At 40.0% G+C, this 27,959-nt stretch overlaps 1 protein-coding gene across 6 annotated transcripts in view; it reads right to left on the bottom strand.

The window, feature by feature from the left end:
- Nucleotides 1-27,959, bottom strand: part of PRCP (prolylcarboxypeptidase) — a 63,835-nt gene that overhangs the window by 34,797 nt on the left and 1,079 nt on the right. For 3 of the 6 annotated variants that reach the window (XM_005612007.4, XM_014741841.3, XM_070273253.1), the window contains exon 2: nt 27,631-27,820. The exons of 2 other annotated variants lie outside the window; for them this stretch is intronic. In XM_005612007.4, the coding sequence (XP_005612064.2) occupies nt 27,631-27,798 (168 nt within the window). In that variant the 5' untranslated portion in view covers nt 27,799-27,820. Of the gene's footprint in view, nt 1-8,888; nt 11,149-27,630; nt 27,821-27,959 lie in introns of those variants that run through there. One more of the 6 variants, XM_014741843.3, reaches the window with a different exon arrangement.

The raw sequence follows: 27,959 nt of genomic DNA, 5'->3' as shown, positions 1-27,959 counted from the left end.
CTAACAGTTAACTGAAGAATACATGGGATATTAGTCTTTTTACTGACCTGACTCAATAATTGTTATATACTATTATTTTTAACTCATTTAATTAGGCCACTAATAAAAAACAAAATCACAATGGCTCTTACTTAGTAGCCTTTAGTTTTAGAAAACTGAGTATACAGCTGGTTTTATTTATGCATCCAGATATACGATAATAGCTAATTGAAATCTTACTAAAGATACTCAGAGATAGACAGGACAAAAAAAAAGGACTCGCTCCTCCAATAAATCAAAGCACCTAGAAAGAGGGCGCTCTAGTTTCCAATTCTAATCCAGAGATGCTAAAATGAAGTAAGACCCTCTTCCTTTCATTTGATATATGTGTTCTATATTAATTTTGGAATTGTGGCATTACATTGTTAGAGTTCCTAAATGGAGACTGACATTGTTTCTGAGTAACCTTGATCTCCCCTGAGAGATAGACACCTTTATGTTGGAAGGACATGAGTTCTCAAAGCAGGAACCAAAACCTGGAAGGAAGGTGAGGTTTACGCAGGCCCTAGGTCTATAGTTGGAGAAAGGTGGATGTCTACAAGTGGAGTCCTGCTAAGTTAAGTTGTCCCTCACACAGAAGTAGCCCCAGAGCTAGGACAAGATGGGAGAGCAAGCCATATCTTACGAGTCAGATCATGGGTGACTCCCATTTATTTCCACTGCATAATGTCAGGACGATTCAATAATCTCGCTTAAATGTTCTACCTTTGCTCATCTGTACTATGAAGATACCAGGAAGGACTGGAGACTAAATTTGAATTAAAGAATTAAAAGGGAAACAGTATCCCTGAGGATAATGTGGTGGTAACAAGGGAAATGATCACAAGTCCCTCTAAGAGGAAGGTGAATATAAGAAATAGAATTGTCCTTCCCTTTCCACAGGGGTGCTCCCTTCACTGCCAACCTTAGCAGCTCTAGTTTCCATTTTAACAAGGAAGGTGGAAGTTTCTTCAGATATAGCCTTCAAAGGAAATCATTGTTATGTAGTAAGACACTTCTTCACACACCCTTCTGTCCAAATTAACCAGGAGAGAGAACTGTATTCCCTCCTATACTTTTCTGGTAACCTGTCCCTAATGTTAAAAAGGAGATTCTTAGAAATAAATTATTTATTTAGAGAGAAAATGATGAAGGGCAAAGGGAAAAAAAGGAGCAATATTGGAGAGTCCACCGTGGAAAAAGTTTGGCTATCGAGCCTCCTATGCTTATAAATGGATAATTAGAAAGGTAAGAACCCAACAGCTACCACAGTGTCCCTGTGCAAGACAGATACTTTATAATAATTATTAAATGAACGCAGTTCAAATCTTCTAAATCAGTGGTTCCCCACATTTCTAGGTATGAGGTCCCCTTGCTAATGTTAAAATTTTCATAAACATATTTTATTTTAGTAGCCAGCACTTGAGAAAACATACAAGAGAAGCTATTATAAATTCAATACTGATATAAATTAATATCACAACAGCATCTAAATACATTTGAAAAAATATTATATGTTTGGTAGGAAAATGGATTCAAATACCTTCTCCAAGAACTACATGCAGTGCTCAGTAACCCCCCTTTCTGTGACCAAGGACTGTGGGGCCCAGAGGGGGAATTACATTCTAAGTTACCAAAATTTGATGAAATCAAAATACTCTCTGCTCTACTGCTAAAACAAAGGTGGATATTCTGCCCTTGAAAACACCTAAAATGTTTCAATAAATCAAGAAATAACACGTTTTGTCAAACAACAGTTAAGTGTTTCATCAGATAAAGATTCTGTCACTACCTGTTAGCTAAACAACTCTGTGAAAGCACTACATGATCAATAACTTCCAACGGCTTCAGGAAGCTTTGTACCACTAGAATTACCCGGTCACAGCTTAAGCTCTCAAATTAGAGATAAAGTACCACTGTGATTATGAAATACAGAAATTTTAGGAACTACTACACCATCAGAGGGCGCTGTTGTATAAGAAGTAAAGTGGGAAAGATCGTTAAATTTTAAATATTAGATTCACAAAATTTTAGGACAAGAAGGGGACTTAGATCTTAAGTTAAAATTCTTAATTAAAAAAATAGATACAGAGATGCCAATTATTTTAAATCTTTCTTTTTTAAATGAAGATATATTCACATAATTTAAGCATTCATCACTCTTCTTTTTAAAGTCAGGGTTCAAAATTCCTGCTGTTAGAAGTCAGAATAGTGTTTACTCTTTCAGGGGAAAAGTGACTCAAAAAGAGAATGGGGATTCTGGAGTTAGGATGGCACATTTGTCTATATGTATAATAGGATAATTAACACATAGATTTGTAAACGTTTAAGATTTTAAGAGGTATGTATAATTTTATAATGTGCATGTGATGTTTACATTTCTATTTCACTATAGTCATATGTAAATTATATGACACTAAATCAATCTATATTAAATTTTTCTTTCATTTAAAAATATATATGGAGTACTCATTAAATGTTAGACATTGAGGAAAATGAACTGAGTAAGAAACAATTCCATCTCTGCAGTTTTGAATCTAACAAAAGTGATGAACACACACCAACAAACAATCGCATGATGGTGTGGTTAAGTTCTATAGACAAAGTGCTACGGGAGCTCAGAAGAGGAAGTTACCAGCCCGCCTGAGGGAATGATGGAAGGCTGCGCCAAGGAGGTGATATCTGACCTGAACCCTGAAGAGTAGCAAGAATTTTTCCAGGTACACAAGAGATAGAGGACCTTTTCAAGTAAATGGAGCATGATGAACTGTGCAGAACAAACATATTAAGAAACTGTCATGTTTTTCATGGCAGGAAGTATACAGTTTATGAGGGTAAGAGATGGGAGATGAGATTAGATTCATCAGGCTGCCACCAGATGTAGACATCAAAATCTTTCTATAAACAGAAACCTAAGTGAAATCTGAGATTGCCTCTCTAAACCAACAGTGAATGCAATCAGTCCACTAGAAATAGAGCCTTAATGATGCAGAGACTTCTGTTATTTTGTCCACTGCTAAATCCCCAGTGACTAGAATAAAGTCTGGCACGTAGGAGACGACCAATGAATATATAAAGAATGAATGAACGTGTGTATACATCCTAGCTCTGCAATTGGTATAAAAACAGACCCAACACAGCTTCAGAGAACAGCATAATTCAATGCAATGAGAACGGAAATCAAAGTTCCCAAGACGAAGTTTGTGGAGTTCATTCATTGCTCGGGTCTGTTACTGGCTTTGGAAGAGTTGCAAAACGCCGTAGTTGGATGTGCCTTTTGCCCAGTGACAAATCACGTGCCTACGAAAGAACACACAAGCACAAAATCTAAAACCAACTCATAACAGTTTAACTTTATCCAGGCTGCTGAGGAAAGAGGAACTGCATGCTCTCTGCTTGGGGGAGAAATAGGAAGATAAATAACTAACTACAAATTAATACAGACAGGGGCCGGCCCCGTGGCTGAGTGGTTAAGTTCACGCACTTTGCCTCAGCGGCCCGGGGTTTCTCCAGTTTGGATCCTGGGCAGGGACATGGCACCACTCATCAGACCATACTGAGGCAGCATCCCACATACCACAACTAGAAGGACCTACAACTAGAATATACCACTATGTACTGGGGGGCTTTGAGAAGAAGAAGAAGGAGAAAAAAGATTGGCAACAGATGTTAGCTCAGGTGCCAATCTTTAAAAAGAAAACAATTAAAACAGACAAAAGACCAGCATCTCGGGGGAGGGGCATAGGAAGGACTAACCAGCATTTTACTGAAGTATATAAACTAAAATATACCTGACCTTTTGACAACGTTATAGTCACAATTTTTAGGGCTGGAAAGGACTTAAAGCTGTGGCTCTCAGGCAGTACACAGTTATTTAACCTGAATGACAGCTTCCTGTAAAACGTGCATCATAACAGCTCAATCAACAGCATACTAGTGTTCAGTAATCCCAAATGTGTTGCAAAATGTCGATTTGATCAATATGTAAAATAGATTTTTAGAACAACAGAGTTTTATGAAGAAGGAAGAAACACGGCAGAGATATAATCTCCAAGAGCAAAAAGTGATTAGAGGGAATACTTGAGACACCAGGTGAGAGGGGGATTTCACGATGCAGGGAGAGTCTGAAGAGGCGGGAGGGAATGGAGCACAGATGGAGGATTTGACTTGGACAAGAGGAGGAACCCTTCCTCCATCAAGAAAAAGATGGGTGCAGAAAGAGTTACATTTCTAGGTGGAAAGGGAGAAAACTGAAGGGGTTTTAGTTAAAAATAATACCTTAGTTTTTTAATCAGTGAAGTAAGAGGCAAGGCTATCTATCTATCAAAAGAGAGTAAAAGAACACAGTGTGGCAATGATTTGAAAACAGAGGTAAAAGTCTGACATGGAAGAAGGAACAGATGCTTAAGCCTCCAGAGGGTCCCTGAGGTTGGAGGCTGAATTTGCAGGCACAGCTTGCCTAGTTGCAGGTTTGCTTCAGCAGAAATCCACAACCCAGGGTTAGGAGTAGAGAAGTTTGATGGCTGGATAAAACTAGGATGGGAATTACATAAAGAGGCTGTGACAGGACAGGAGGCAAGAGAGTTGAGGTCATCCCTGATCTCCATGCAAACATGAATTCCCAGAGCCATGAGGTCCTCTCCACCACTGACAAATGCTCCCAAAGTCTGATGGCTGACTTGCAAGAGAATCTGAACTAAGTTATATTTATTCTATTTTAAAGAGTTAAAAATATTGCCAGATATTCATATACACATTATGTAAGCATTTCAGTGGTAATCTTACAAAAATTACATAATATTGTGTATTATCAAATAAAGCTTTACAGATTTGTATTCTCCTGTTTTGTTAAATATAACATGAGGTATCACTAATGTTTTTCTTCCTTTATACTCTACTGTTCTGAGTGCTTCTGAATATGCAAAATATTCTCTTTATAACACTATTATAATCACATACCATGCCAGATCTTCTGAGAGATGGGGGCTGGTATCTGGTATAATGTAAAAAGATAAAGATACCACTCCAACCCCCAAAAAGGCAAAACCATGCTTCTTTACATACAGAAGTACAGACCTGTGATGTATGTAACCTATAATCCGATCTTCCACACTACCCCTTCTCTGAAGGGCCAGTCCTCCTACAGAGGGCTGTGATGACTTCCCAAATCTTTTCTTCTCTGATTGAGCAACCCTAGTTCTTACCTAGTTCATTCTAATCCAGTTACACTCCCTCTCACAGAGGTGTGCCCAGAACTGAATACGATGCATAAAATGTGCCCTGATGAAGTGCCTTGCTCACCACTGGTCAGAAATAAATAGCTTGTGAGTATGTTTACAGATACTGTTCCACTAGCGCAGCCTACCTTAAATTGAGAGTCAGAGAAGGTCTACCAGGTTAAATAGTGCCCCCCAAAATTCACATCCTTCCTGGAACCTTAGAATGTGTCTTTATTTGGAAATAGGCTCACTGCAGATGTAATTAGTTAAGATAAGGTCATAGCGGAGTAGGGCAGGCCCTCAATCCAATATAACTGGTATCCTTATAAGAGAAGACACAGATAGAGAGTGGAATGTCATGTGAAGATACAGATGTACAAAAGAAAGAAGGCCATGTGATGACAGAAGGAGACACTGGAATTCTGCAGCTTCAAGCCAAGGAACGCCAGCAACCACTAGAAGCTATGACTTGGACATGGAACAGATTCCCCCTCGGAGCCCCCCAAGAAGGAACCAATCTTGCCGACACCTTGATTTTGAACTCTGGCCTCCAGAACTATGAGAAAATAAATTTCTGTTGTTTTAAGGCTCCCAGTTTATGGTATTTTGTCACAACAGCCCTAAGAAACCAACACAGAAAGTCTCTCCATGGAGCAGGCATTGAAAGTGAAGTCTGAAGGAGGCAGCCAGGGGAAGAACTCTAGAAAGAAGGAACAGAAAATACAAAAGCCACAGGCCAGAAAGGGCTTGGCTTGCTGTACAAACAGAAAGGAGACCAGAATTTCTGGACCATGGTGAACAGGAAGCAGTGGTATGAGATGACGCTTAGGGCTGGATAGGACATGGTAGGGAGTTTAAATTTAACATTAAGAGCAATGGGGCGGCCAGTTCCATGGCCAAGTGCTTAAGTTCACAAGCTCCGCTTCAGAACCCAAGGGTTCACCAGTTCGGATCCTGGGCATGGACTAACACAACGCTCATTAAGCCTTGCTGTGGCAGAATCCCATATAGAAGAGCTAGACTGACTCAAAACTAGGATACACAACCATGTGCTGAGAGTTTGGGAAGAAGAAAAAAACAAAAGAGGAAGATTGGCAACAGATGTTAGCTCAGGGCCAATCTTCCTCATACACACACAAAAAAGGAGCAATGGGAAACCTTAAAAGAGTTTAGGACTTGTTCTGATCTCTGTTTTAAAAAGATCATTTGGGCTGTTCTGTGGAGGCTGGCCTGGAGAAGGAGATGGTAAAGAAAAAGAGAAAGAATAAACAGAAGGCTACTGAAGGGTTCAGTGAGAGATCATGGCAACATAATAAGCTAGGTTTCAAACCCAAGTCTCTCTTCAGTTGCTACATATATAACACAGATAACAACGTTCACTTTCCAAAATCGTAATATACCCAGGAAAGATCACAATGAAGAAGGACCCAGCATATGTCATCAGCAGTATTCGAATAGCAGCAATCAACAAAAAGAAGTCTTTCAAACAGCTGTAACCACCACTACCACCCTTTAATAACTCATTCAGCACTGACCCTGACCTGGTTACCTCAGCTAAATTAATAAACTGGTTTTTTTAAGTAGCACATAAAAACTAGATACTATAACATAATACCAAAATTAATCTCCTCCTCCCCAACAGAATATTTTCTGCCCATTACACTGTGAAAACCATTGAAACAGAAAATCTACAATATTCTCTTCTAAGAGATTGCTTTAAAATGAATTATTTTTATTACATTGACTAATATACAATTTTAAAGGCTTTTAGCATTCTGAAAAATTAAACTTACAAAATCCTCACATGAAGAGCATCCACAAAAGGAAACAACTAAAAAAGAAGCTGCGTGAGCTTCTTCCTCCTGGGGAACTCCAACATCAAATTTTCAGTCCTGATTTCACTATAAAACGGCCTCCAGAGATTTTTTATCATCAACTTAAAAATACACTCTATAGACTACTCATTGTTCTCAGCATTCATCCGGTCTGAATGATAAGAGCACTGTAAAATGATAAAGGAAGGGAAAAGGATATCCTCAACTGAAACCAAAAAGCTCAGAACAATGACAGCAAGTTCAAACACGACCGAGTTGCTTCTTTGATTACTTTCAGGTGCTTTTGCCACTGCGTCACCATCTTGTATAGCAATTTCCCAGCCCTAATAGGATGTGCAGAGAAATGACAATCAGTGGCTATAGTCATTCATTCATATAACAGGCATTTTTTGAGTGCTTACCATGGGATAAGTGTTAGAGATACAAAAGTGGACAAGCCAGATATGGTCACTGCCCTCATAGTGCTTACAGTATAATGAAAGAAACAGATGACAAAAGAGCAAATACACAAACAAACACTCAGAAACTGTAACAGTGCAGGTATGATTCTGAGAGAGAATAACAGAGGTAGACCTAATTTTAATAGGGAGGTCAGAGAAGGGTGTCAGAACAGGCAATAAATAAGCCTTTAATCTCCACAGCCTTCTAGTTAGGTATGTCAAGTATGTGAAAAGGCTAAGGGGATTCTACTCAACACCACTTCCTACACGTACCATTCCTTGGTCCTCCTGCCCTCTTTGTGCTTCCATGATAATTTTAATTCTATTATAGAGCTTTTCAAATGTAGTCCTGCCCTGTAGTTATTTATGTATACATGTCATATACCTGTTATACTATTATTAACCCCAAGACTAAAGTGACTCTAGATAAGAGGCATAGATATAAGAAACTACTGATCAAATCAGGTGTATTATTCCCATCTGCCTTACATGAATCATGTAAGGGCTGCACTAACAGCTAAATGTACATTCTCTCATTTGTTCTTCACAGAACACATGAAGCGGAGAGGCTGAATTTTTCCCACCACGCCATACTGCCTCCCCTTTCTTGCTCATATCTGAACCCCAACAGCACAAAGCACAACAGGCACGTGACTTGTTCATCAATGATTACTGAGTTGAACTGAGTAGAAAAAGTGAGAAGTGTAATGTGACAACAGAAGACCAAGTGACCTAGGCTGCACTTGGACCACACTGGTTAACTCTGCTCTGGGCCCTTGGGGCCACCAGTGAGACTCTGTTAGCCTCAGGAAATGTGAACAGATCCTAAAATTATCAAGTTAAAATCCAACTCAACTTTGAAAGGGTAGAAGAGTGGTAAACACAGAGGTGACTATGATTAATATTGATTCTCCCTAGCAAGAACAAGGCCCTTTCATCCTCCCACCAATTCCTGAGTGCCTACTGCATGTGCTTGGCTACACTAGATACAAGGCTAAAAGGCATAGACTTTGCTCTCAAAGAGGCCACAGTCTAGTGGAGATTAGCAAGCACAGAAACTATTTCTACACAAGGGATGCACACTATGAATGCGGGTAAGCACAGATGTTTGTTATGGAAGCAAAGAGGAGATGCAACCCAACTAACTGGTGGGACAGGCGGCTGCAGTGAAGCAAACTCGGAGAAGCTGATAATGCCTGTACCAAGACCCTGCCCACCTCTTTTCCAACATCATCTTCTACCACTTTCCCCTCTCATACTTCATAATTCAGAAATACTGTAGACATAGAATACTTTCTCAAGTCTCCAGGTTGCTGCATATGAATTTCCCCATCTGGAATACCCTCCTCCCTCACGTCATTACAGAAAACTCCTACCTCATCCTGCATCCATCCAAGCGTTGTCCCCTCCATCAAGCTTTCCAAGACAACCCCAGGCCCAGGAGAGAGTACTCCTTCTCCAGTGGAAAGAGTCCAGCTTTGTAGCCGGACAGTCTTGAACTGAAATGCTGATTGTGCCACTTTCCAGTTAGGTGAATTCCAGCAAATTTTTTCAGAGCTCTGAACCTCAGTTGCCTCATCTGTAAAAGGGGCTACTAATATCTTCCCTACAAGGTTGCAAGGATTCAAGGCAATGTGTATATAAATCCTTTACCATAGTAAAGGCTCAAAATTTACTGAATTATAGCAAATACTCCTTGATGATTGATAGCCATTTATAGCAAATACTCCTTGCTGATTGATAGCCATCAATAATTTTACCTTGTGGTATTAAAAAAAAAACCATAAAAGTACATTACAACCATATGGATGTTTTCACAACATTTGGCATTTGACCCCGGGCAACCTGAAAAGCAGTTTGATGATATTTTCCCCAGGGACAAGTCAGTCCTCATAAAGGCAGTAAAAATAATGTAAGGTAACCTTTACATAAAGAATCTTCTATAAGGGAAAAGAGCTGCCACAAAGAATATAACCAAGAAGAAGTGTGCCTCAAAGGCTTATTACATTTAAAAAAAATCTATGGAAAACAAACGGCATGTTCTGAGGGGAATTCCTCAGGAGTAATAATTATAGTCTGCCAACATTACTTACTATAGGACACTGCCTCCCTTTAAAACTATAATTCAAGCAGCCTACAATGAGAAGATAATTACAACTAATCGCAAGTGATGTTTCCATCCCACGGCTAGTACCTCTTAGACCTCCCCACTTTAAAAATAGTCTTTTTTTGTTTGTCCCCAGAATGGATGAGTATTAAACAACAAATAAATCTTCTCCCTTATGGTATCCTCCTTTGTCGTTAGTGTTTAGAAATATAATCCAAGTCAGGAAACCTCAAGTAAAAGCCCTGATATCAAACAAGCACATAAACACTGCGAAGGAAAATAAGATGGTGAATAAATAAAGAGGAAACGAATGTATCTTATTTCCACCTGCCCTTGGTGGGTGGGGGAACAACTCTAAATGGAATGATTGAACTATCAAGGGAAAATCTATCAGACTACTAAGAGATACCTAAGTCCCTTCCCCAAACAGAACCATCTTACTATAATAGAAGTAGTTTTCATTGTGCAATTCTCCTTCCTCTGAACTCTCATGCTATATACCTCTTTGCAATATTTCACACTCACTCTATAGCAAAGATTTTTGTTTCCAGGTCTTACCTCTCCTTTACAAAGGAACACTCATCTTTGTAAAGCCATGTAGTCTACATTGATGTTTTATAAAATGAAGGTTGTGATTCATTAGTGGGTTATAAACTCAATTTAGTGCATGATAATCAGCTTTGCTCTTTAACAAAATTGCACACTATTCAGCAACCTAGCTACAGAATTTAAAATTATGTCTATCAGAAAATTTGAAAAATCTAAATGCCCTGAATCATTATGCCCCTGTGGGTGTATTAATTCTAGGGCATGTGTGCTTTCTACTTGAAGGATAACTACCTGTTAAATCACATTCCAAGATGTAATTACTTCAGAAAATAAGAGCCATTTCACCAATAGAGCACAGGTAACAGCCAAATGAATGCTATAGACAGTAAGTACTAGGGAGCCCAGGGAAGGATAACTCATGCTAGGCTGGGTCAGTTGGGGAAGGTTTCCCTGAGGATGTGGGATTTAAGCAGGACCCAGTAAGGCCTGGATTGGAAAAGAGGAGAGAAGGAAGAAAAACCATAGTACCAGCTGGCCTAGACTGAGGCTGAAAGAACAGAGGGAGTGAAGAGGCTATTGTAATAGTCTAGCTTGGAATTTTATGGGCCTGTACCCATATATAGATGGTAACCCTGGGAGTGTAAAGGAAGGGGCAGAAACTAGGGAGGAATCATGGAAAGGTCTTGTTGATCGATTGGATTTTGGTGTGGAGGTGAAGGTGAGAGAATCAGATGTTTCCAAAGTATTCTATCCTGGGTGACCAGGAGGAGAGTAGTGCCATTAACAGTAATGTGAACAAGATCAAAGAAGTTTTAGAAGGGAGGGTTATGTAATAACATCAATATTTGCTATAGAAGTTTAACTTGCTTTGAACACCTATACCTCTGAGTTGCACTTAGGAATCCATATGAGGGATACTAAGTAGTATAAGCAGTACCTTATTCTTAAGGCACTCATTACGTGGCAGAATCAAGGCTGATACTCAGCCAGTTCCTAAAATATTGAAAAACTTCCATACCAGTTGGAAAATAATTACCGTAGCACCTTGAGTGATGCCCACCCCCTCTCTATGCCTACCTGCCCCACTGCCTCAGTCCCTTCTCCAGACCTCCAGATCTAAAGAATTAACCTACGGCACTGCAGAGGCCTCAGCTCTGTGACCAGCTCTGTTCTGATAGGGCAGTGTCTATGCCATATTGGCAGTAACTAGGCAAAATATAATAAAATCAAGTGCTAACAGCATTCAGAAGAGGGAGTAATCACTTCAACCTGGGCCAGTTATTCAAAGACCTGCTGAGGGTGTACACTAGGATACACTGATGGTTGTATCCTCAGGCTGCCCAGTCTAATGGGGACACCAACATATCAACAAATCATTGCAATCCAGGGTAGTACCACAGAAGAAGTATCTATAGGGCACAATAGGAGGCACAAAGGGGACAGGAGTCAATTACCCAGCCTGTGGGAGAGAAGCAAAGCAGTCCTATAAAATTTCATAGAGAAGTTGATGCAAGACCTGGGCAGTGAAGGATGAACAAGAGTTTGCTAGGCAGAGAAAGGAGGAAGAAAAACCATTCCAAGCAGAGAGATACCAGCACTGTATGAGCCACATCCCAGCATAGTGTGTACAAAACAATGAGCTGGGCAATGTGTAATGCCTCGCACACAGTGTCAATAATAAAGAACAATACATAATAAATATTAGAGAGTTCTTCCTAGCAGATTTACTCCTCTGATTATGTTTTTAAGGGTTGATCCTAAAATTCATTTGCTTGGTCTAAGCCTACACTAGCTGAGCAAAGGATAGGTCAGTCAAGATATCCTGGGAGGCATGGGGTCAGTCAATTTGGAATTTAAAAATGAAATATATGGAATCTGCAGATCAACTAGAGGTGCCTGCACTTGTTAGATATGTGTAAGCAAAGATGAGGGAAGTACAGTGCTGTGGTCTCCCATATCCACAGATGAGTGAGACCCAAGGTTGCTGCCATTGAGGAAATCACAGAGACGTACTCAGCAAATATGAACTCTCTTCACTTTTACAGTGTGATCATTTTCTAGAAATTAGGCTTCACAAAAAGGCAGACAAAAAGCTTGTTTTGGTCTGCACTGGCTGCATTGGTCATTGTCATTTAAAGCCATTTGTTCAACAGAAAGGAAGCATGGACGCCAAGGAGAAGGGAGTCATCACCGCTGCTTTCCAAAATTGTTGTATGTGCTGCTCCTTCAAAGGAAGAAGCCATCAGTGCTCAGGAAGCGACAGAGGTTTCCGACAGTTTTAAAGGATAGCGTCTGCAGTGTGACCCGTGGTTCAAACTGCATAAAAATAAAAATTCACTGACAAATGATAACAACTACTTCCTCACTTTCCTATCTGTTGAATCAGAGTCATTGTTTGGGTTATAGTTCCTTGTCTAAATTAGGTTATTAAATCACAGTGATGCTGGCCAAACATGCTAGTCATACACCATGAGGAAAACTTATTAAAAATGCCAATTGTGTCTCAAGGCTTAAACACACCCACACATGCACTTTTGCACTAATAAAATCTAACCAGTACCAAAGGCATCTATCAAAAACTTTGGGTTTTTTCCTCCTAAAAACCACAAATGTTCTATAATATAGTGGAAAGAGAAAGGAATTTGACGACAGATCTGAGTTTGAGTGCCAATTCTGCCATCTATTAGAGCTAGTTACTTTATGCCTTGTTTTCTTATGGGAAAAATGAAAAAACTAATACCTATCTCAGAGGGGTCTTGTAATGATTAAGTTGGATAATACACGCATGCAAGTGCCCAGTAAGAGCCTGCAGGAAGTGAGGACTTGATGTATTACTAATATATTTTTATAGTGTATTACTAGCATGCACCTCCCAAGTCTGAAACCACTACCAAACAAACATACAAACATACACAATGATATATGTTAAGTGTTTAATACTGCCACTTATGAGGAAGAAATTATGATATAAAACTTTAGCAATTTGTTCTGTGTTCACTTAAAAAAAAACATGCATGACCATGCAAAGTAAAATTAAGAAAAAAATTTGCAGCTATCTTGGGACTGATGACAGTAACAGGGCAATGACTTGGTGACAGTGAGAGGCTTTCATACACCAAATATGATGTGGTCTGGTATGTGAGAAGCTTTAGCTTTTGTGACTTTCTGTCCAATTACAAGTCACCAGTGGTGTGACAGTGCAATATACCTTTAGTACACATTCATCACTATATAAATTACATAGCTCTGAGGAAAGGCACATATTGCAGAAATAAAACATGATAACTTTGGGTATCTTATTTATAAAGAATTTAAAAATAATCTATAATAACACTTTGATCACTTCATATGGTGAAGATTATAAATCCACATCTCAAAGGACTGAGAAGGCAGGATAATATTACAATCATGGTTCAACAGCAAGGCTTCTCATCAAAGTAGTTAAAGAGATTAGCTGCAATTTTCAGTCTAATATCTTTTAAAATAATAACACTTTATTAAACAGAAGAATAGTACTATTATTCTAAACACAGTGCTAAAAGATGAGATCAGTATCCAGGCTTTTAAAGAAAACAAAAATACCCAGGTACAGTTAGCTGGACTTGACTCCCTAATCCAGGGGCTGGTAGACTTTCAAAAGCAGAGTGCCAAACAGGTGACCTCTGTTCCTTTGAGTTATTGGTCAGGAGGGGGACATGCAAGGACTTCTGCAAGTGGAGTGGAAGATGAACATTTGGCAGCGAGTAGTCCATGCAGCATAGATTAGGGACATTTACGTGAACTCTTATTAACTTATTCCAAGACAAATTCTGTACATAGACTGTTGGGAAAGCTTAAAATGAGTGAAAGAATTCACTAACAGAATTAGGGTAAGCTATACTGAGCACCAAGCTTAAGGCAACAAAGTTCTAAAGTAGTGACCTCACTCCTGCCTCACCAATTTAGTCTCCTCCTTTATTCTCTTGGAGAGGACCTTTTTGTGACCATCAATGGAAGTCTCTTAACATCCTTTATTCTAGAATGTATAGAGCCACCCAAAAACATCTCATAGTCCATTTTATCTTAGAAGGTTTCATAATCCCTTCTGTGCCCAACAAAGTTCCCATTCATTTAAAGCTCTTCTTTCTATAACACAAAGCCAAAGTCAGAAGAAAATTCTACACTGTTGAAACTTCCAATATGATTTTTTTGCTCTCCAAAATTACCCAACCTAGTGTTAGAAAAAGAATTGAGATTCCTCTTATTCCTCAACTTTATTACTATCTAATGTGGATTTCCTTAATAAAAGTGACTTTCGCAACTATCTCTAAACTAGGCCATGAATTACAAAATCTTCTGTCTAATCCAGAAATACAGCTAGTACAGAGGTGACATGGAGTAAGGATTTGATGTCAACAGAGCTCCGTTTATATCCTGGTGCTTTCAATGATCAAGCTATGTGATCACAGTTATATTACTTCACCTCTGAGCCCTTCATTCTTCTATAAAAAAAGATGTACCTCCCTGCAGGGTGAAAAACATATTAGGAGCACTTATGCAGTACATGTCACGAGGTGAATTCATCTACTCTGGTCAACAGAGCAGTGCTCTGCCCCACACCACTTCAACACCAAGCTATATGCTTAAAGTCAATGAAAGCTTCAGAGAAGGAATAGCCACACTATGAGTGTGTAAATGGAAATAGTGACAATACTGACCTCACAGTGTTGAGGGCCCATCTCCTGCCTCATCATCTCTGACTCCTTATCCCAGTCTTACTGACCTCCTTTTAGTTTCTTCAACATAGCCTGCTCTTTCCTAACTTAGGATCTTGTACACGATACACCCTCCACCTGGACAGAAATCTCAATCATCTCCCTTCTCCTGGCTAATTCCTACCCAGCTTTCTGGACTCTTCTTTAACACCATTGCTGCCTAGAGGATTCTCTAATACCCAAGACTTAGGACTCTATTGTAGATCCCACAACAAACTACTTCCTTAAAGCACACATCACACTTGCAATTTCTTGTCACTATCCTCTTTCCCACTAACCCGTAAACTTCATGAGGTCTGTCTTTGCTTTCCACTTATCCCCAGATACTAACACAGTGTATGGCACATAGGAAGAGTTCAACAAATATTTGATGAATGAATATATAACTGTGCTGCTTTACTACATAAATGTAAGATATTATATCAGCTATAATACTGCTATGATACTTCACTGTATCACATAACCAAATTGCAGAGCTACTCAAAGAAAGCTCCTAAAGAAATCTGCCTTTTCCTAACCGTTGTGGGCAGCCCTCACTATATGAGCAGCAAGAAAGAGAATATCATGAGCTTGACAGAGACAGCAGCTGCTCCTCTCCAGTTGCAGCACTGCAGGGCAACTTGGAACTAACTGACACGTAAATAATAGATACTAAGGATTTACAAATATACAGTTTCTTGGCCTCTGTTTGCAAATGAAAAACCAAAATCATAAAAAGAACCACCTTTACTTTCACTGATAAACACGGGCAGTTCACAATTGCCACAGAAGCGGCTGTTAAGGAGACTTTTTTTTTGAATTTATTTTTTTCCTTTTTCTCCCCAAAGCCCCCGGGTACACAGTTGTATATTCTTCGTTGTGGGTCCTTCTAGTTGTGGCATGTGGGACGCTGCCTCAGTGCGGTTTGATGAGCAGTGCCATGTCCGCACCCAGGATTCGAACCAACGAAACACTGGGCCACCTGCAGCGGAGTGCGCGAACTTAACCACTCGGCCACGGGGCCAGCCCCAAGGAGACATTTTTTATAACATGTTCATTCTTCACCCTCCCCCTAGCCCTTACCCAGACACAAAACAAAGAAACAACAGAAACCGCTGCACTCCCTCGCATGACTCTTTCTCTGTAGATACACTGGGCGAAGGGTCAGCACGGACAACTAGCCACAGCTTCCAGATCATCAAAACAAGAGATGAGAACAAGAAGGTCTGTTTTTATTTGCCTGACATTCTACCGTGTTCCCCAAAAGCATTTTAGTGGGAACCAAGTTTCTATACCCTTCCTCTCCCTACTACACACACATACACACACACACACACACACACACACACACACACACCTTCCTTACCTCAATATGTAGGGAAGCAGGAAAAGGGAAAGGGGGAAGACATAGATTCAATAAACATTTGTGAAGACAATCAGTAAAACAATGTGCAGTATGCTACGGAGGAGTACGGATACTTACAAGACAGGGTTCTTGCTTTAAAAAGGGACTAAGACAAGAGTACAAAAGATTGCAACACAAGGCTTGAGTAAGGCACATGCCATGAGAGAAGTATAAAGAAAGATCTGACCGATCACACACTTTCTGGGAGATTAAGAAATGGCTCCAGGAGAAGGCAGTGTCTGAGATGGGGCTTAAAAGATATATGGGATTGATAAACAAGGGAAGGCCATGGGAAAGGCAGTCTAGGCAAAAGGAACAACGTGGACTAAGGTATAGAAACAGGAAAGGAATGAGCATGTGTGGAGAACAGATAGCAAACTAGAAAGGTGGGAAGGCCTTGAATGCTACGGGATTTTGTTCTTAACAAAGCAAACAATAAGGAATCATTGCAGGTTCTGAGCAGAGAGTGGTGTGACTGGAGGAGAGGGGATTAATGTGACCCATGGGGACTGCAGTAGAGGAGGAACTGCAGGTAGCAAGGAGGACTAGTTAAAAGACTCTTCCAATCCATGGAAGGCAGTGATAGGGCTCACAACAGAGGATGAAAGCCATAAGTAAAAATAACGGATCTACTCTGAGGATGGAATCTACCCAACCTGGTAATTACAAGAGGTACAGGAGAAAGAAAAGCCAAAAATAACTGACATTTGAAGCTTTAGGGCCTTAATACTTTCTGTTCCCTCTCTGATCCAGTGTCCCTTCCTCAAAGAAATCTTCCTGAGATAAAGCCTTTCCCATCCGCTGTACCCCATACTGACACATACATATCACCTTGCTTCCTTGCCCTCCTCCAAAGCAATCATTACAGTCCATAATTATCTCATTTATTTAATGTTTATTTGTTTATTATCTACTTATTTCCTAGTCAGAAAATAAACTTCACATGAGCAGTCCATCTGCTGTCTCCAGAAGCATGCCTGGCATATATGTAGACCCTCAATAAATATTTTTTAATGATAATAGTGCCCCCATGAGAAAGCTGGACCGAGTCATCACCTAACAAGATGAGTTCGGTTTTGAGTCAGACCTACAAAACCTCCAAGTAGAAACATCAGGAGACAGACTGAGATAGTGATTAAAACACTTAACACTCAGTGCCTCAGTTTCTCCATCAATAAATTGAGGATGGTAGTACCAAGACCGCATTAGGTCACTTTGAGAATTAATGAGCCAATATGTGTAAAGTGTTTAGAACACTGTCTAGTACATAGTAAGAGCTTGACAAATATTACCTATTATTATTACTAGGATTATTGTTGGAGAAATGGGTCAAAGAGAGAGGGGGAGAGAAGGAGAGAGAAACCTACAACTATGGACTTGGGAAGGATCTGCTAAGTGGCCCTGAGAGGAACCATGAGCTCTTATCTTTGAAAAGCAGACAGATCAGAGGGGCTGGAGACTTAGGGAAAATACAAGCTCTGGTCCTATTTAAGTGACCCTAATCCTGCCCCTCTCTTTGACACAGGTACAAATTCCTCTGGAAACCTTTCTTTCCTTTCCTCTCCCCCTCTTCTCCTCTTCAATTCAGTAAAATCTTAGGTTGAAATGGGGTAGAACAGAGCATTGTTCTATTTTTCTCCCATCTCCACGCAAATCAGTTCTTCATCCTTGCCCAGCTCTGTACAGAACACAAGGATGTAAAATACTTAAGGAAAAGATGTTAAAGCAGCCATGGCTAGGCAGCAAAAGAGGAACACAAGCAGTCCAAGAGTTTACCCGGAGGCATGGGGCTAGGTGACAGTCTGGAGTCGGAAGGCCCAGGTTCTGATGCTGCCACATACTGCCTATTTGAGCCAGGACAGGCCAACTGCTTTTTTCAATGGAGTATAAAACAATGCAGGTTCATTATAGACAATTTGAAAAATACAGAAAACTATAAAGAATAAAATGAAACATCACCCATACTTTTCCACCAGTTAATATTTTAGTATATTTTCTTTGTGCAGCTATAAACATATTTTAAACATATTTGACCCTGTCATGTGGTAGTTGATTTCTCTCTCAAACCTCTCCCACCACTGGGACTGAAGGTGGCCTAGGTATTCTCATCATTCCTAATTCTCCCTCCCTCTTCCCCAACCCATTGCTTCTAAATATTATGTCATCAAAGTATACCACCCACTACTCTTGCTACAATCATCTACTGACAGCTGCTTCACTTTCCCTCATGCCTTGAAGATTTTAGCTCCTTGTTTACTGTCACTCCAACATAACTCTTTTCGAAATTCTCAGTGATTTCAATATCCTGGCTCCTTAATTCCTGTTTCTCCTCTCCTCCAATGACCTTGTCCTCCACCTACCCTGGTCATTAAACCATGGTCAAACCCTAGATCTTGTCAGTCCCAGTAACCGTAATCCCGCCATACCCTCAATTTCAAGTATTCTACTTGCTCTTATCTTTCCAGCTCACTCCCTCTACTACTATGATTCCCCAAATCCTTCAACCTCCTACTATCCACCCTTCCACTGTCCCTCAACCCATCCTCACTCCCCTCCTTACTTGGTTTAAATTCCATAGCCCACGAGTAGAATCACTCCCTTGCATACACCCCTCAGCCCCCACATCTCTCTCTTTCTTTCACTCATTTGGCAAAAAACGCAATCCTGGTTAAAAACAACTCTCCACCAACTCCACATCCATACCCAAGAAACTGAATGTAGCTGGAAAAACATATAGCCATGTCATGTGGTTTTACTAACTTGCATGAGACTTCAAAACTGCCCTGCCATCAAATTCTATTTCCCTAGTCCATTTAGTTTCCTTCTCTGCTAGAGGAGTATTTACATTGTCTCTCTTCCTCTTTGTCCTCATCCTCTACTACTCTCTCCCTTAGGCACAACCCTGTGGCCACATTGCTTTAAAAGGCGTTCTTGTATTAGCCCTGCCACTAACTCATGTTGTTACCTTGGGCAAGGTGCAGTTGCTCCCACCAGGCATGCACCTACCTCCAGGTTTTTATACTTGTTCTTCCCTACGCTTTGAATGCTTTTCCCCCCATGCCTAGAATAGTGCCTAGCACATAGTAGGTACTTAATAAAAACTGAGTAATGAATTTGGAAACAAATTGTACATTCATTTTCTATTTTGTTTCCATTTATCATTAACTCATGCACATTTCCCTACATTGTCAGATATACTTAAAGGCCATTATTTTTAAGGGCTAATAATATTTCATTATATGGATATATCACAAATCATTTACAATTTGGGACTGAAAAACCAGGAGATTTACAAGTTGGATATTTTGGATGTTTCCTCTTTTGATCTTTTCTGAACCTCAGAAGCCTCACCTCTAAAAATGAGAATGATATCTACCTCACAGGATTGTTGTAAAGATTGAATGCATAACATAAACAGATACAGACATCAGTTTTGTTACCACTGCTTACAACACAGAGGCATCATGATGTCAACTGAAAGATCATAAAACTTGAAAGCAACAGATTAAAATGTAACTCACAATATTGTTCCCTAACAGCTTGATGAAGACACTTAAACTCTACGAACCTAAATTAAATCAGCTATTTTTAAAAGTGATTACAATAATTAAAAACAGATATGTAAAAGAGTTTAGCATATTATCTGGCCCAGATTAGATAATCAGTAAACGTTAACTCATTCACTGCTCATACACAATAACTAGGACTTTTCTTAAACTGTGAACCAGAAGCAAAAAGACTTTTATAAATTCCCCAATAACATACATACCATCAATGCAGAATTTTCCTTTTTGATGAACAATTATCCAACACTTAAAAGCAAATCTAAGATTTTTTATATAAATCTCTATATGTATTTTGTTTCTTTCATATAAAAAAGACACGGAAAAGGGGCCAGCCCAGTGGCACAGTGGTTAAGTCTGCATGTTCCGCGTCTCAGAGGCCCAGGGTTCGCCGGTTCGGATCCCAGGTGTGGACATGGCACCGCTCGGCAAAAGCCATGCTGTGGTAGGCGTCCCACATATAAAGTAGAGGAAGATGGGCATGGATGTTAGCTCAAGGCCACTCTTCCTCAGCAAAAAGAGGAGGATTGGCAGTAGTTAGCTCAGGGCTAATCTTCCTCAAAAAAAAAAAAAGAAAAGACACATAAAACAATTATTTTTAATTACTGAATAACATATGAATAAATACACTCATTTTTTTAATCACATGCTTCAATGTGTGAATGTGTGTATATCTATCTATCTATCTATCTATCTATGGCAGGGCAGTGAACTATAACGATGATGATAAGTTGAGCAAGAAACCATTAAGTAGACCAATCTCACTTCAGGGATATTTTTTTGAAGCAATCTCTGAGTTACAGCCATATAAATGCCAAGAAATTACAAATTTATCAGTTCTTTCTCATTTTTTTCAGATACACATTTGAGTATATACAATTGCAAGAGTCAACAAGTACAATGTGAGGTTCTCCAGGATGTAATCATCTCTGCCTCCCCAGGACCTAGTCCAGGGCCTGACATACAAAAGGAACTGGATGAACCCTGAGTAGGTGGATGGGTGTATGAGTATGGTAGCCATTAGTGCTATATCTCCTTCTGGGCACTTCAAATTCAATACTTTTCTTCTTCCCATCCTGTGGTTAGATGCAGCAATTTAACCTGTTCTGGCCAATGAAGTGAGAAAGAAAGTGAGATGTCTCATATCCAGGCTGGAGCATTTATACGCTAGCACAAATCCTTCCATGTTCTTCTTCCACTCTACAGTGATCATGAAAGCACATGTTGAAAGAAAACCTCTATCAGTCACTCAATCTCTAAGTGAATGTAATGAGCAGAACCCTCTGCTTACCCCAATGGAAATACAATATCAGTCACAAATTTCTGAAATAAGTCACTTAAATTTTAGAGTTTTGGGGCTGGCCCCGTGGCCGAGTGGTTAAGTTCGCGCGCTCCGCTGCAGGCGGCCCAGTGTTTCGTCGGTTCGAATCCTGGGCGCGGACATGGCACTGCTCGTCGGACCACGCTGAGGCAGCGTCCCACATGCCACAACTAGAGGAACCCACAACGAAGAATACACAACTATGTACCGGGGGTGTTTGGGGAGAAAAAGGAAAAAATAAAATCTTTAAAAAAAAAAAAAAAAAAATTTAGAGTTTTGTTACAACAGCATAAGTTAGCTTATCCTGTCTAGCACAACAAGCCAGGTAATGACATTTATTTTAGAACTAGAAACTTATGAGTTTATTTTCAGAAAAACAAAATGGTACAGATAAGCAGTTTATCTTGAACACATAACTTAACCTCTCTGTATGAAGTTCTCTCACCTAGAAAGTGGAACAGTAATAGCGTCTACCTCATCGGACAGCTATAGGGATTAAGTAAGTCAATGTTCATTAAGTACTTAGCAGAGCGCTTAGGGTATATAAAGCTTTCAATAAATGGTAGCAGATTATTGTTATTATTAACGCATTAGACACGTACGCACTGCATATTTCAGTTTACTCTCCCACCTCTCACTCCTTATTCATTTTAATTTATAGCCAATCTTTTCCATCCAAAAAATCTTTATTAAGAACTACTATGCAAAGGGAACCATGCAAGGCACTAGGAATCAAGACAAATAAGATAAAGACATATTGTCAACGATTCTTCTTTCTTCAATCTACCCATAACCAAGCAAACTTAAAAATCATAAACATAAATACAATGCTCTATGTTATAAATATTGTGCAGTGGTAGAGTGGCATGATTTTTAATTTAAAACACTTCACATGATATGAGTCTATGTCTTACTCAAAATTGAGATGGAAAAAGTGTCTAGGTCTGATCTACCAAAGGCAATTAATGTTAGGGCAAAAAACAGAACTTGTGCTTACATCCCCACTGTTCCTAATACAGTCTCCTGTGACAAGAGGCACTCAGTAAACAGAATTACAGATGCATCAGAGATCAGCAGATCCAATCCTCTTATGTTACATATTAGGACACTGAGATCTAGAGTTAAGCAACTTGCCCAAAGTAACAACATGAGTTAGTGGCAGGGCTAATACGAGAACCTAAACTCTGAAAATGTTTTAAGTGCCTAAAGCACAATGTTCCTGCAATATCCTGACAGAGAGATATAACATGACAATGCAAAATCTAAAATTAATTTTTACTGTGAAATTACATTTTAGAATTAACTAGTAATACATTCAAAACTCTACAATCAGAAAGACTGTGTTAGATTTAGTATGATCATCAAAAAGAGAAGGCATTTAGGGGGCTGGCCCCGTGGCTGAGAGGTTAAGTTCGCGTGCTCCGCTGCAGGCGGCCCAGTGTTTCGTTGGTCCGAATCCTGGGCGCGGACATGGCACTGCTCATCAAACCACGCTGAGGCAGCGTCCCACATGCCACAACTAGAAGGACCCACAATGAAGAATATACAACTATGTACCGGGGGGCTTTGGGGAGAAAAAGGAAAAAATTAAATCTTTAAAAAAAAAGAGAGAGAAGGCATTTGGAAAAACCTAAAAGGATACATTCATTATCATATTTTCCCCTCCACAATTGACTAAAACTCAAAATAGTATACAAAAAAATAGAAATAGCTTCATATGACTTTCTGTATGTATCAGTCTTGTGTGAAAGAAAATTATTTCAAACAAGGAAAAAAGTTAAATTTCTATGCCTTACTTACAAGTATTAAATTACATCCCACTGATAAAAAGGCACATATGTACTATTTATGTAATGGAAAAGAGTTCACACAGATTTCCATTCTTTCCAGAATAACTATTTTAGGTATGATAAGGGATGATTTAAGTGCTTTATTCTGACTGGAGAGGAGTTAAGTTAAAGCCACACACATTAAAAAACTGCAGGATAAAATAAAAATAAATCTACCATTTATTGAGTGTCTACCAAGTGATATAAACTGTGCTAAATAAACACTTTACACATAAAAGTTTATTTCACAACAAATGTGTGGGATGAGTAGTATAATTATCCCCATTTTGCTGATTATAAAAATGGAAGCTCAGAGTAACTTGTCTGAAGGTATTCAGGTAGAAGTAGAAACATAACTCATTCTCAAACCTCTATGGCAGTCAAGCTCTATCAAGTTCCTGACCTTCCATAATATAGATCCAGGTCAATTCATCTAAGGAATGGACTACATGATCTCCAAGACCCCTTCTGACAATGATTCTGTGAGAAAAACCAGAAATCAGTTCAGAATTTACATAATATTTGTGACGGTATACTCCAGTTCTAAGGCGAAGGCCAGCAGTAGATGAACCAATAAGAGGAGAAGAGGGAAAAAGTAAGAAGAAGAAGAGGAGGAGGAGAAAGAGCAATAGGCCTTTGCAAGGGGCCCAAGACCGCTACGTTTTACTAGACATCAGGGACACCATGACAAGAGTGGGAAGGGGGAACCTAGAACAGGAGTTGAAAGTAGAACCGTAAGAGATGTACATAAATCAAAAGAGCTTAGCCCACTGGTGTGATTGCCTCACAGCATACAAGGAAGGAGCTGTGGGAAGGCCTTGCCGCAGCCGGGGACCATGAGCTCAACGCTGGGCTAAGACGCAGAGTTCTAACATAAACACTGGTCAGCAGTTAAAGAGGAAGAGTTGAGTATAGGTGACTGACCACTAGGTTTCTAGAAGAGGCATTACTGCAACTGTCATGCATGCGGATGAATCTGAAATGTATGACACTCTGGAGAGTGTGGTTCTAGGACAGTATGGGGAAGGAACCAGCAGTTATGCCATCAAGTTCTTTAAGTTCCTACCACGTTCCAGGCAGTGAGCACGTGCTTTCATGTGTTACCATATTTAACCCTCACAACAACATTGGTAGATGTGATAGTTAATTTTACATGTCAACTTGCTGGGCCACGGTGCCCAGATATTTGGCCAAATATTCTGAATGTTTCTGTGAAGGTGTTTTTTGGATGAGATTAACATTTAAATCAGTAGTCTCTGAGTAAAACAGATTTATCTTCCATAATGTGAGTAGGCCTCATTTAATCAGGTGAAGGCTTAAATAGCACAAAAGACTGACCTCTCCTGAGCAAGAAGGAATTCTGCAGGCAGTGCCTTTGGACTCAAATTGCAACTCTTCCCTGAGTCTCCAGCCTGCCAGCTTACCCTGCAGATTTTAGATTTATCAAGCCTCCACAATCATATGAGCGAATTCCTTAAAATAAATCAGTCTCTCTCCAAGGAGAAAGAGATATACACACACACACAGACACATCCTATTGGTTCTGTTTCTCTAGAGAACCCCGACTAATACAGTAGATATTATTCTCTATTTCACCCCTGAGGAAGACGATGGCCTGAAAGGACCCATTCTCTTTCCTCAGGACACACAGTCTTATCTGAGGGGCTGGGGTGGGAGGTGGAGGGTAAGCAGAAGCAGAGAAACCTTGTAACCACAGGCCACCCATCCCAAGGAGCTCTTTACAACACTGGCATCACACATGCACCCAGAGCCTTGAAGTGCCCAAGTGATATACTATCCTTTGTCTAGTCTCCTGATTCAGTTATTCTGGATAAAAGAAATCAAATATTCCTACTAAATCAACCATTTGAAGATTTCTAAAGAAGAGAAAAAATAATTGGTAAAGACAGGAAGTAAAAAATGAAAAGTAAACAAAAAATGATTTATGTCAATTAAATGATGGTAGACTTTGCTTCATTTAGGCTTTCTTTGGATAGTCATTCATTCACTCCCTCAACAAATATTAATCTTGTGCTTTATATTTTTTATGGGTTCTTCTGGGTAGTGGAGGGTGCCACCTGGCTGGGGGATACATACAAAATAGTAAGCGTGCAGAGTGAAAAAAGACCAACTAAGTTGCTCTAAATTTAAGAAGATTTCACAGAAGAGGTAACATTTCAGCTGGGATAGAAGTATGAGTTTAACTAGTGGAGAAGAGGGATGGTACTCTAGATAGAATTTCTGACACAGCAACATTCAACTGAGTCTGTGTTGCTAAAAGTGTATGTGTGTGTTGGGGGGCAGGGGGCAAGTGGGGCTTATGGCACGATACGAAGCTGGAAAGGCCAGCTGGGGTTATGCAGTGGGGAACAATGCCAAGGAGTTTGACCTTTATCCTGCAAGTCATCAGAGTTATGAAGGATTTCTCAGCAGGAGAGGGATAGGGCCACGGGCTAAACTTTTTACAGAGACCATTCATGGAGCTTATGTGCATATAAGGACAGCTGGGAATAGCTTAGCCAGCTGGACAGATATAACCACAGATAAAGAAAATCATTATAAAGTTTGATAAAAATTAAACCTCAAATAAAAACTGAGCCTTACAGTTATAATAATAATATTTAATATTAAAAGGCATAAAAAGTATTTCACGTGCTCTAACTAAAAAAATTAAAGTTGGTTTACACATACATAGTCAGTCCCAACTAAAAATCTACAGTCCAGAAATTAGCTACTATATAACCATTATATGCAATAAATACATATACGAAGTTTTTCTTAAAAAACAAAATAAAACTCAATTGTAATTGATGTAAGGAAAATTATTATTATGGTAATAAACATACAAGTGGAATCTGTCCTAATATATTAACTAAATGTAAGCCAGAAGGGTAAAGGTGGCTGAGTAAAGCCAAACAGATTTTGCAAATCACCAAAAATGGAAAAAGAACTGACCTTAAATTATATTTCTAAAGAGCAAAGTGATCAAGAAAAGAATTTACAGTGAAGGAATATAAATTTGGCACTAAGAGATCATCTGGTCTCTTCTACCCCTTCGTTCCCCCCTTTTCTGCTGATAGTTCTCTCTTTTTCATCATTCCTAAAGGGATTTTAGAGACACTCGTTTGGATAGTTTCCCTTCAGTTTTACTACAGCAATCAAACTCTGCAAACAGTCGTAAACAGAATCCCAGTAGATAAAACAGATACAGTCATATAGCTCAGGCTGAAAGAGGTCAGGGAGAAAGGGGGTACTAGAGCACCCTGACGTGGCTTCAGCTTGGGCCTTCACCCACCATCCCTCTGAGACAGCTCCCCAAAGAGCCCTTAATTTTCCTCAGTAAAATGTAAAACACATTGGTCCTCGTCCAAATCTCTCAATTTACAAATGAGGAAACTGTAGCCTAGAGAGTTAATTTAAGTGAGTTGCCTGAGAAAAATACCCATTTCCTGGTAACTCTGCTACAACTAAAATGCTTTCTCTTCCTCATAAACTCTAATTTAAATTTCTGGGTTAAAAACCATTTCCTACATGTTATTCTACAAATTCATGCCATCCCTCTATCCCAAATTCCTATTCAAAATTCCTATAGATCAGTAACCATCAATTTAATAAGTGCCTACTTGAGGCCAGATACTCTGCTAGGGACATGTCATCTGCTCTCATTTAAACATCACCAAATCCTCAGATCAAGAAACTGGGATCAGAGAAGTACTGTGACTTATCCAAGGTCACAGAACTAGCAGAGTGGCATCCTGGTCTATCTGACTCCTAAAGCCAAATCTTAGATTCTTGCACTCTCTAATCCCAATCTTTCCCAAATCTTTGTTTACACGGAGATTTTTACATGTTTACACAGGCTCCTAGAAATACAGAACTGTAAGAGAACCTGTCATTTCACACAGCATGGACTTTTCCATCCAGGCCTGTTGGGAATCCCTTATGCTAAGGCCAAGCACAAAGGCATCAAACCTATCTTAAACCTCTAAACTCAAGCTTCAGAGCCATGGAGATGCTAAACCCCCACCCCCGCTCCCACCCTCAAATCTTGACATACTCCTACAACTTCCTTTACAAGCATGGCTACATATATATTGTCCTATGCAGAAAAGGGAAGGTTAAAAACTCTTAATAAAAGGATTAAAAATCAACTTTGAGCTGAACATGAAATGACAGGTTGGCATTTTAAGTTTAATAAATACTAGATATTATCTAATAAGATTGGAAATTTGTATTTAGGGGCTGTTTTTGGACAAAGGATGACTGTCACCACGGAGCAGGGACCAGAGCTGGCATTAAATAATTTGAATTTGGTGGGAGGTGAAAGGAATTTGGATTAGGGCATTCTCTAGGAGGAGGAGTTGAAGTGACTGTTGTGGCCAACTGCAGAAGACAGTGTGGAGCCAGGGTTGATATTAAATTACTGATAACGGGAGGAGAGATTTTAAACAGAACGGGGACTTAGGGCCACCATCTGGAAACTGTGAGCCAAAGACCGGACAAGTCCTAGGCATCAGGGGTCTGAAATTCCTGGTGGGCTCCCGTGCCTGGGGTCCCGTCGGTTGGGCTGGGGACTGAGAAGCCCTAGTCCCTCCCGCCCACCCGCCTTACCTTTTGTTGGATGTAGTGAATCGAGTACTTTATGTCTATAGCGGGGCGGGATGTTAATCTGGTTGACAAGTGCAGGTTGCTGAGGGCCTTCAGGGCCGGCGGTACGGGGATGGGGGCCCCGGGCGTCAGGAAAGCGAGGAGCAGGAGCAGAAGGGCGCGGTGCTCCATGGCTCAGGTTGGCGGCTGCAGTCTGAGTGGGAAGGAGACCGGCAGATGCAGGCAGCTTGAGCAGGGTCCAGCCCGCAGCTCCGCCTGCCGCAGACAGGCTCCTCCCCAAGGAAACCCAAAGCCACCACGCCCCTCAGTAACGCCGCCTAAACCCAAGTCAC

Source organism: Equus caballus, chromosome 7, assembly GCF_041296265.1.
Source record: "Equus caballus isolate H_3958 breed thoroughbred chromosome 7, TB-T2T, whole genome shotgun sequence".
Lineage (NCBI taxonomy): Eukaryota > Metazoa > Chordata > Mammalia > Perissodactyla > Equidae > Equus > Equus caballus.
Note: the sequence above shows the minus strand (reverse complement) of the source record. Positions and strands in the feature narration are given on the sequence as shown.